The sequence below is a fragment of the Echiichthys vipera genome, assembly GCF_963691815.1.
Source record: "Echiichthys vipera genome assembly, chromosome: 1".
In the NCBI taxonomy this organism is placed as follows: domain Eukaryota; kingdom Metazoa; phylum Chordata; class Actinopteri; order Perciformes; family Trachinidae; genus Echiichthys; species Echiichthys vipera.
The window spans coordinates 18,157,663-18,169,054 of record NC_139826.1 but is presented as its reverse complement, the minus strand read 5'-3'; the positions used below and the strand labels follow the sequence as shown (position 1 = coordinate 18,169,054).

General features: G+C 39.2%; 1 protein-coding gene across 1 annotated transcript in view; it reads left to right on the top strand.

The window, feature by feature from the left end:
• Window positions 1-11,134, top strand: part of slc7a9 (solute carrier family 7 member 9) — a gene marked incomplete at both ends in the record, with an annotated part of 12,668 nt that extends 1,534 nt beyond the window's left edge. The window contains 11 exons of the mRNA XM_083917095.1: window positions 187-334; window positions 3,102-3,344; window positions 5,239-5,364; window positions 5,481-5,580; window positions 6,903-6,947; window positions 7,136-7,259; window positions 8,917-9,020; window positions 9,203-9,299; window positions 9,513-9,662; window positions 10,750-10,924; window positions 11,073-11,134. Coding sequence (XP_083773221.1) covers window positions 187-334; window positions 3,102-3,344; window positions 5,239-5,364; window positions 5,481-5,580; window positions 6,903-6,947; window positions 7,136-7,259; window positions 8,917-9,020; window positions 9,203-9,299; window positions 9,513-9,662; window positions 10,750-10,924; window positions 11,073-11,134 — 1,374 coding nt within the window. The remainder of the gene's footprint in view (window positions 1-186; window positions 335-3,101; window positions 3,345-5,238; window positions 5,365-5,480; window positions 5,581-6,902; window positions 6,948-7,135; window positions 7,260-8,916; window positions 9,021-9,202; window positions 9,300-9,512; window positions 9,663-10,749; window positions 10,925-11,072) is intronic.
• Window positions 11,135-11,392: the final 258 nt, after the last annotated feature.

Here is an 11,392-nt window from a genome sequence, read left to right as displayed (position 1 = left end):
ATTACGGTAATAGAATACTTAATCGCGACGTAAATGCCAGAATGTTTTAAACACTATTGATGATGAACAACAGAGAGCATGGTTGAGAACAGTTTTTTTGGCTGAATTTAACTGAAGAAGCATTCAAGAAAGTTAAACTGTGAGCTATGAATTAACACCTTGATCATTGTTTCTCCGTGTGTTCAGGTTGGTTTATTAAGTGGCATCTGTCTGATTGTCGGGACAATGATTGGCTCAGGCATCTTCATTTCTCCTAAGGCTGTTCTGCTGTACTCTGGAGCTGTGGGACCCTGCCTCCTCATCTGGGCAGCCTGTGGCGTGTTAGCCACTCTAGGTGAGGATGATACGTAAAACCAATACATCACATGAATCGGCATCATAGTTGTTTGTCTCTCTTCTTTGTTTCTGTTTCAGGCTGCTCAGAGATTCACACAGCACTTCACGTAATACAATGCATAGAGAACACACTACACTGACACAAAAATAACAACAGGCCTGGCATGGATGTCATTGTGGCAAACGCTCTGTTCACTAAAAATGACTTTGCATGAAAGTTTACAGTACACACTGCTAGAGAAATGAATTTACTGTATGCATACACATTTGCATTTTTCATTTTTTCCCCAGTAAACTTTTACAAAAAACAAACAAAACTTACAATCTTGTGTAGTACAAAAAGTAGAACATAACAGAGATTTGTACAGAACAATAATTTCCCGGGCTGACAGCCATGGGGAAGAAAACATTTTGACTAGTTTGGCTCACACAAGGACAATTTTTTGACACAATAATTAGGTTTTGAAGCATAAATTAAAAGGCTTTGGGTGAGTAACTACCTTTTGCAGACATGCAGTAGAGTTGGGATGTGCCACCAAACAGTTTGCAATTGCACACAATTTATTTAATTTTAAAAAATGAGCCAAAGATGATTAAAAGTGCACTACTCCTCTCTCTCTCTCTCTCTCTCTCTCTCTCTCTCTCTCTCTCTCTCTCTCTCTCATGCGCACACTCTCTCTATATATATACAGTATATATATGCATGGATGCCTCCTCTGGGGAAAAAATCTGAATCTAGCTCAAAATATCAGTGGCGTTTATCTTATCAGACCATGGTCTTATCACAGTTCTCTTTGTCCTTGTGGATATTTTTATTGGTACAATATAACATAACAAAAAGACATAGGACAATTGACGGGATACAACTATAAAAGTAGACATGGACATGCCCTTGCAATACTGTTAGCCATTCTTGTAATCTATATGTTGAGACTGTTATTTCTTAACAGGGGGATGGCCCAATGGGAGCACACTAACTTGCTATATAATCTAATAGTTACCAGTCTCAACAGCTAGGTGAGCAAGTGTGACGATTGTGATTGGCTTAAAGAAATACAAACCGCCAGAAGCGTTTTATTCCCCCATACTAGCATGTAAACTTTTGTAGCCAGAGCCGGAATATGGTCTGGCAATGCAAGACAAAAACTGCATTTCAATAGCAGATCAACATGTCCTCCTTCACTTCCCCTCAGCCCTTGGTATTACCCAACAGCACACGTCACACGTAGGCCAGAAAGCAGAGTCAAATTGGACGGGGGAGGATGAAATAAAAACACACATGCCTTGTTCACTTTCAGCCCAAACTATCAGGGATCCACCAGCAGCTGTGGGTTTAGCACTGTACTGCTTCTTACAGATAATCACATATACCTTTAGACTCATTTTAATGAGGTGAAGGTGTTTTCTACGGATGATTGCAATACATCAACACCGTCTGCACTTTGTAAATTGCTGCATTAGTCTTTGATTCAGAATTTGATCTGTATTATGATTATCATCGTTAATATTGCTATGATATATTGCAAATAACCCTTTTTCCATGTGTTTACAACTAATGTTGAGAAGAAAGAAAGTAGGCTAAAAAGATTTACTGCAACTAGTCATATTTCAGTAAAATATTACACTCTAATCTGCTAAATAGGCAAACAGCCTACAAGTGTAAGAAGAAAGACTTATAATAAGACATTATAAATAGAAAAACTAAAACTGAAAAGCATGTCAGATAAGGAATTTGGATGATGATAAAAAGTTGCTCAATTCATGCAAATTTTCTTCTTTAGTAGTGAGCAATCGAACATTACTGCCACTTACGCATTGTGGGTGATATCACCTCTCTCAGTCCTCCGAGGGTCGATCTCACCAAGTTTTCTTCAGATTTTTCTCAAATTGCCTGCTGCTGGTAATGCTTGACTGAAGGGCCACAAGGGGCAGAATGACTTCACTGAAAGTAAACAAACCAACACAATAAACTGACAATGACAAAATGAATTGCATGTCAAGGAGAGTTTGATATTTTAATTTAATAACTGTTGAACTGTTGAGTCAATGGGCTTTTGTATTAACAGTAATGATGTATTAAACATGCTGCTGTTTTTTAATGGAGAAATACCAAGATTCCACATACATAGCAAAGCTGCTTTTATGGGCTTAGTAAAAAAAATTGTATTGAGCTACATTTCTTAGAATGAAGGACTTTGTACTTTAGTGTGAAGGTGGTAAATATTAATGTTTATCTGCAACATAAAAGCTCGGTTTGCAAGTTTGTAGTCATCACTAACACACTTAGAGTATCTTTGTAATAAAAAATTATGAGCTGCTGTATTCTATCTTTCAATCTCTTTGAACATTTATGACAGTTCATTTTAGTTCACAATAATTTTTTTAGGTCAATATAGTCTTGGCACGCTTCCCTGACCATGCCTTGGACCATCAATTTTACAGACAGAAATTGTGTGAGAAAAGTGTTTTTTGCATAATATTTTACATTTACCTTTCGTCTTATAGTCTACTCTATCATTTGGGATACATTATTATCACAAAGTTTTAAACACAGATTTAAGAGTTTGTTTATTTGACTGTATTTAGCTTTAATGGCATGCAGAGAGTTTGTTAAGACCAAATGTTTCTTCGTAGGAGAAAGTCCTAAACTTTCTTGAGTTTTCTACAGTAAGAAGGATTGAACAAGTCCTCTATGAATTTTTTTTTAACATATCTCCTCCTCTCTCTGTCTCTGTATTTGTGTGTATTTGTATGTGACTACACAGGAGCACTGTGCTATGCTGAGCTTGGCACCTTGATCACCAAATCGGGAGGAGAATATTCTTATTTAACGGAGGCTTTTGGCCCCCTCTTAGCCTACCTTTACTCCTGGACCGCTGTAATGGTTCTAAAACCATCCTCCTTTGCCATCATCTCTCTGAGCTTTGCAGAATATGCCTCCACTCCTTTCTACCCAGGCTGTACACCTCCAATTGTTGTTACTAAGTGTCTCGCAGCCGCAGCTATAAGTAAGTTTTACTTTAATCTTTGTGATTTCATGGTTGAAAGCAATAAATTACACATCATTTATTGATCATATATTGACAGTAGATCAAATGATTATGTGTAATGTGAAACAAATCATTTGTAGTGATAAACTCCAAGAACATTACTGCCTCTGCAGTCACCACAAATCAGCAAGTTTCAGCTCATTGTTTTGGTTTAACAGCCTGTACCTTAAAGTGTAATTCCAGCGCAAAATCATCCCATGGTCTTTTTTGGCACTTACATAAATCAATTGATAAGAATCATAAAAAGAAGCATCAATGGGCTCCTTCCTTTTGGATTGCATTTGGTAATCGACTTGAATGGACTTTACTACGGGAGGAGCTGGTACCGGGGAAAGGTAAGTTGGTAAGTCTTTCAAAACACTCTTTTAATAAACTCCGGGTTCACTAACTATGCTGATGGTGCTCCGTTTTATGTGTAGGGATACTTATCATGCTACTGCAGAGGTTTGGTGTTATTTTGATCAGTATTAGTGGTTAAAAAAGCCGTTTTAATGCCTTCACCCTAGTGCCCTGAGCTAATCAGTGTAAGTGAAAAGTTCATACATGAAAAAACTGTCTTGGTGGGTTATTTGATGTATGTACATGCCAAAAAAGACCATGGAATGATTTTGCGCAGGAATTACACTTTAATGCTTTGGTTCACCTACAGTTTGATTCATGGTCATCAGCTTTATTGTTAGCCTCAACAGGGAACTGTTTTCTATTCTCATAAACCTATACACTACATGCTCAATCACCAAACAGCAGACAGTCAAATTGAGTGTCAAACCAGAGCATTTTGCAGCTAAAAGCCAGATAAGTGAGTCTCGTTCATCCTTTCATGTGCGTCACGAATTAGATGACGAGCCATTTGGCTATCAGAGTACTGGGCAGAAATCACATCGCGTCATCATCTGCCTTGGGCCTTCGCAATGCTTCGTTTTAATTAAACAGTCAGAGTTTGATGGAGACAAAAAGAGAGCTAAAAGTAGGTTGGACTAACTATGTCCGGTGCCCAGAAACACGACTCCAAATTAATGCTAATGTTGTTCTATATCTGCTGGATGTCTAATGAGCAAATGTTTCCTAATGTTGTGTTCATGCAAAATGAGATGCACATTTTCACATTTTCTACTTATGTTTATTATCATTTGCGACATGCGTCGGAGAGGTGAAGTTACTAACATTTTTTCTTTCTTAGTTCAACCATGGATGAAATTTTCTCCATTCCTACTTTGTAACTGTTGTGGAAGGCCCCGGTATGTCCAAAAAAACGAAACACCATCGTGTTTGGGATTATGACATCATCTCGAGGTGTTCACAGCTTGATGGATTTTGGCAGCTATAATTTTTTCCTTTAATTATCATTCAACAATTTTAGGATGTCAGGAGAATTTCAACAGCAATACACTTTTGCAATACAGCATCACACAAATATATCATGCAAGGTGAAAAATGTGTGCATCTTTGCATTGAGTTTAAATGTAATTGTGCTGCACAACAAATTTGCTTTGCAATTGGCGTGAACACAGCATACAAGTTAATGTGATAATATGTCAAAGCTGCATTTACAGGTAGTTTCTACTGCCCCATAGTGTCAAAGGAACATAAAATGCAGGTTTAAATGAGTTTCCCTGCCAAAAAACATTGACTAACTATTTTGAAATGAACTTGCACTTTGCTGATGTAAAGAAAATGTATCTAAAATTAAAGTTTAACAAAAAGGCTGCTGACCTGGAGAATTATATACTGTATGTGCAGTACAGTTTGTAATTCTCTTAGTAAGCGTCTTCTTTGGGAGAGGCAATTCCTTTCAGATGTCATAGTAAGAATGTTGTACTGTATATTCTTAAATTTATTGTGTCTTTATCAGTGATGATCGTCACCGTCAACTGTTTGAGTGTCAAACTGGCGAGCTACGTACAGAACGTCTTCACTGTAGCCAAACTTTTCATCATTCTTGTCATTGTGGTAGCTGGCATGGTTATGTTGGCACAAGGTAGGCCTGCTTGCACTATCAATGTCTTTGATATACAATTCCTCTAGTTCCTGTTTTGATGAAATAATTTATAACAATTGATATTCATGTATGTATTGTTGTGTATTTGTGTCCAGGGAAAACAGAGACTTTCTCAAATGCATTTGAGGGCTCATCATTGTCTTTTGGAGCAATCGGACTTGCATTTTATAATGGGCTTTGGGCTTATGATGGATGGTAAGAGTTATGCTTCACATTGCCCTTTAACATGATGCACAGGATTGACCACCTCTCTAAAGCAATGCTCTGAAACGGCTTTCTCAAACGATGAGATGAGCCTTTTCCTGCTTTATGGTAAATGGACTTGTACTTATATAGCGCCTTTCTAGAATGTTTGTCACATTCACACAGACATACACACTGATGGCAGTGGACATCTACAGACCATCTAATCTAATGTAACCATTCACACCCATGCACAGCACGGGGAGCAATCGGGTCTTGCCCGAGGACACTTTGACATGTGGACCGGGGGAGGTGGTGATCGAGCCACCAATCTCTCGAATGGAAGACGACCCACTCTGTCACTGAGCCACAGTTGCCCCTAGGCTTTACTGACTTTATATACTGTAAGGAGCACTGTGACCTTGCTCGACCCTTCAGCTACTCATGAACCACATGCTCTTTCTCCCCAAAAAAACAAACAAAACCTCTGCAGCATGGTCAACAGGTTAATGTTTCCAATATCCACATAGTTATGCACATATTAGATACAAACACGGGTGGTTTATGTGCAGTATCTACTATTCTTCCATTCTTCCAATCGGCCATCAGCCATGGTCTTCACCTTAGTGAATGTGTTTGTCAATATTGAATATTTCTGTCTTTACTGGGTATGTGTTTGCACAGTAAAAGAGGCCTGAGTTGTGCATTACAGAGGAGCAACAGGTAAAGTCTATCATTCTTGTTAGATTCTCTTTTTCCTGAATGGGTCCTTTTCCTTTGCCTGCTGCACTGTAATATTGGGGGTTCTACAGCATTGCTTGTGTCTCCTGTGCTGTGACCATCTAGGAGATTTAGGCTGGCCTGACTCCACCTCCTCTTGGCACTGGAGTGTGTGGCAGAGCATTGTAGCCTGACTGAGGTTCCTGTCTTTGTAATGTGTAAGGTCAATTTGGGTACATTCTCCATTTCAGACACTTTTTTCTGAACACACCTGTAAAGGTGGCCTAATGCGAATGTGCTTTCAATTTTTTCATGCTGGCATCTCAGGGGTACAAATGGCAGGCCATAACCCCTTGTACCAATAAAACCAATTAGAGGGCAAAGCCGGCACACAAATACCTAAATACCATGTTACACTGACATTGAGGGGGTGACAGCGATTGCTTACATAGCACAAAATAGATCTGAGTGGCCGAGCATATTTCGGTGTAAAGCTCTGCAGAGGAGATTTATCAGGCTTTTTCAAATGCCGGTGATCAAAAAACTATAATTGTTTGTATTGGTTATTCTATGACATCATGCTACCTTTGACACACATTCCCTTTCTTTCTTAGGAATCAACTGAATTTCATAACAGAAGAGCTTAAAGACCCATCTAGGTAAGACAAACTGAATCTCATACCGTATACTACTCACTAGTCTTTAGGAGGTGCCTATACGAGTGAAATCTGATTCTTTTTTTTAAATTGTGATTATGTAATGGTCATTATACAAAGCCAGAGCGGCATGTCTGACAACCCTCTTAAGGTGCACTTGAGTAAATAGATTTTCTGTCAATTCATCTCAGGAACTTGCCACTGGCCATCCTCATTGGGATCCCTTTGGTATCTGTGTGCTACGTGTTGGTCAATGTCGCCTACTTCACTGTTATGACCACCACTGAACTGCTATTGTCTCCAGCTGTTGCCGTGGTAAGAAGCATAGAAGGTTGCCATGGTTATAGAGAAGTTTAAAGATATGGAGTTTTGAATTAAGTTCGTAATGACTCTGCTGCCTAGTGTTAAAGTTATAAACTGGAATATTTGAATCTGCTCAATTGTCTTTTAAGTTACTATCTATCAAAGAGTGAGTTACAACAATAGTGATTGATTGTATGACCCCCTAATGAAAGCACTTGTTGCCCTTTTGCCGAGTATTGCAATCTGTGTGTCTGTGGAGACATTCCCTCCCTAAATGCAAATGCTCTGCCATGTTCGTGACGCTGCTGACAGCGGTTGGTCTTCCAATGTAGCTTGTCACTGTCGGTTATGCTGCGTTGACTTGTTATCGGAAATCAGGAACTTCCAACTTCTTAGTCAGGCTCGTAGTAAGGGCAGAAGTGTAATAGGAAAATGTGTATGTGTGTGTGGATATAAGAGGGTAACATATAGGGGGTGGACTGGAAGTACAGAGGTGAATGTGTTTCAATAAAGTTTACCAAAAAAAATTCAACACGAATAGCGACTGCAAAACGTGACAAAGTGGATAGCTCTGAAAGAACAGGCTCATCTTCATTTATATCTTTCAGTATCAGAATCTTACAAATAATGACTTTAAATTGTAGACATTTTTACATTTTCCCCCATATGTTAACAGTATGTGTACAGTAGTCTTTCAAAGAGGGAAAGCTCATTTTTCTGGCCTACATCATAAATGTGTTTGTTTATTTCTATGTAAATTCTACCCTTTGTTCCTAGAAAATGATCTGTGACCTTGTCATACCAACTAGGCATCTTTTCCAGTGTCCTCTCAATGGCCAGCAGAGCTAGGCTGCTTAAACGGCCTTGGCTCAGCTGGAGCTGCTGTGCCAGGCTACTGTGAAGTGTGTGAGTGTGGGTGACGGGGGGAGAAGCTCAGCAGCTTCCACTGCTCGTTGGGGAGAGAAACCGCAGAGTGACAGAACAGAGTTGCCGAACACAACGCTAGTCGTTTTTAACAAAGACAAAGTCGCTGGGGATTGGTAAAGTCTCTGGTTCAGAGCAACGGAATGAAAAACATGGAAAATGCTCCGTTGGATGTTTATTCTTCAAGATCGCTGATTTGCTCATTTAGCTGTCAATCAAAAAAGGATTCCGCCTCAGACAGCTCATCCTATCATCATGCAGAAGCCGAGTGTCCGGGCCAGTCCATTGTTCCATAGACCCCGAGAGACGCTGAGCGTCCGATGGACGGGAAAAAGCCCAGCATTTATCCAATGACCGTCTAGTTTCGCTGCAGTGGAACAATCCGCTCTACACTTCCCCATTGAAGTCAGGAAAAGCTGAGTGTCCCACTCTGTAAAGTGTTGAATGAGAAGGAAGTTGCACCGGTTACCTGTGATAAGGAGCTGATTCTGAACAGAAGATGAAGACTTTATAGCACGTATTTAGTCAATTAAATGTACACACTGCAGTACATATTTTACAGCAATGTTTTTTTTTGGTGACATTTTAGGCAAGCTGGGCTTCACTTGCAGTCTTAGAACAATCGCCACTGGTGTACAGTTTCTGTTTACTCTTTATTGTTTTTAGATTACATCTCAGTAACAGTGCAGTATTAATGTACTCTGCTTCCCTGTCTTCTCTGAAGGATTTGTTTGTGCCCCTTTAGACTTTTGGAGACAGAGTCCTTCACCCTCTGTCGTGGATCGTCCCTCTCTTTGTTGTCTTCTCTACATTTGGCTCTGCCAATGGAAGCTGCTTCACCGCTGGCAGGTAAAAGAGACAACTTTCACATTATTTATGAAATACAGAAGCAAAAGAATATGTTTTTTCTGTCTGTGCAAAACTGTGGTGTATATATGTGTGTGCATGAGAATACTGATGTGCATTGGAAAGTAAAAAACAGCAAAAAAAACTCAAAAACAAAACACAATTCTATCTCTCTCTTTTAACAGACTGGCCTATGTATCCGGTAGACAAGGTCACATGGTGAAAATTTTATCCTATATTAGCCTGAAGCGCTACACTCCAGCACCTGCTCTCTTATTCAATGTGAGTGCTGCATATGTATTAAGTTCTCTTGTATACTTTCTCATCTGTTTAAGTCTCTGTATGGGCATTTACTGCATGCTGAGTACAGTTTCTGATCATTTAAAGCTTCTCAAAAATTTGAGTCTTATCAATATCACACGCAAGTTCAGATCAATAACCGTATTTTCCTTTAAAGTGAAAAAGATATTTACCCGTTTGGTTCCTCTGTTTCAGGGTATGTTGGCAATTTTCTACACTATCCCAGCAGACATAAACAGCCTCATCAACTACTTCAGCTTTGCTGTGTGGTCGTTTTATGGTCTGACAGCTCTGGGTCTCATAGTCATGCGCTTCACCAAGAAAGACCTCCATAGACCAGTTAAGGTGAGGCCTGCTGATCAAAGGGTTGTCCTTTTGGAGGCAGCTCCTGTTTTATAGTGTTTTGGCTCAGCAGGTGTATGGTGTTCTGTAAACTTGAAACTGCAATCTGTGTCTTTACACAAATTAGTCTAGTGCCATGTTTCTGAGATTGTTTCAAGTCATTGATTCTGGTAAACTGTGAAAGTGTTATTAATCCATAAGTCAGCAAGTGAATATTTTTACTAAAATGGTGAATGTTGACAACATCTGCATTGTCCACTGTATAGGGGTGACCTGATCAACATGTCTTTTTTGAACACAAACAATATCTAAGAACTATAGCAATACTGTGAAAGTATCAATCCACAGAGAAATGCACACAGCCCGTATTCAGAAACTGTGTCTTTAAACGAGCCGTCAGTGCTTCTGTACAGTTGTGATGTCACACCTATACTATATATAGGTAGAAAGTGCTGCTGCAGTGCCATTAGAGTCATTCCCGGGATGCACAGACGCTGAGAGCACTGTGAAATGTACAGCTATTTACAACTGTAAACACCAATAAGAGCAGAATGGGCTTTCTCTGCTTTTTCTTAAAGCAACAGGTACTAAAACAGGACATTTCAGACAAAGTGCGAATACAGGTATATTCAGACACACAGTAGAAGAAAAATAAGGATTTTTTTTCATGTTCCAGTAGTAAACCGAAAATACAAGTATTATAAACTGAGATTGAGCATAATATTACCTTTAATGTACAGTAAACCCCAATATAGGCTTCATTTTTGAATATTTAAACATACTTTTGCAAACACACTTTCTTATTCTCTCACCCTTTATGCAGAAGTTTGTCTTATCTTTTCACTTATGTTTTTATTGCTTGCAAATTAAATACAAACAAGCACATTTTTGACTCTCAATAGGCTAATGCGTTATTTGTCTGTAGCAATTGTGAAAGCTATATTTTCTTTTCAGGGAATTATACCTCCATTTAACATTACCCTGCAACTATGACAATGATATGTCATAGTTTTTAAGGGAATTAATTTGGGGTTGTGATCACAGGTACAAGTACAAACTAAATAGTGTTTAATTGTGTGATTACTTGAAGGTGCCGATTGTCATACCAGGCCTTATGGTCCTGGTGTCCTTCTACTTAGTCCTGGCTCCCATCATTGATAAACCAGACCTGGAGTACCTCTACTGTATTATCTTCATCTTCAGTGGACTTCTCCTCTACTACCCGTTTGTCCACCTGAAGGTCAACTGGGCACGCAAACTAATGAGTAAGTTTGCTTATAATAGTTTCTAAAGTTGTTACCACCAGTAAATAAAAAAATGGGAAACAGTGTGCTCAAAATATAGAAAACAAAGAAATTAAGTACAGTGTTATGTGCTGATGACATGGAGACTTCATGACCTCCTTTCTCCTAGGACCCATCACCATTTATCTCCAGCTGCTGATGGAAGTAGTTCCTCCTGAGAAAATTGAATGAGAAAGCGACAGAATTGCCAAGCAGGTCAACTTCTGCTGCTTTTTGTGAAACATATCAAGGCTGATCTTGGAAAGAAGGTACTGCAAAGTTGGTGCTCAGAGTCAAAAACCGGAGCTCACCTCTGTTGAATAGTTGCATGGCTAAAGTAAAATGGGATGCACTGTGTTCACAAACCCGCACACCAGTGTAAAATGAAATTACTGTAATTTGTGGTCAGGGATGAAAAAAAAAGGATTCATGTTCTGAGAGTGTGTCCTA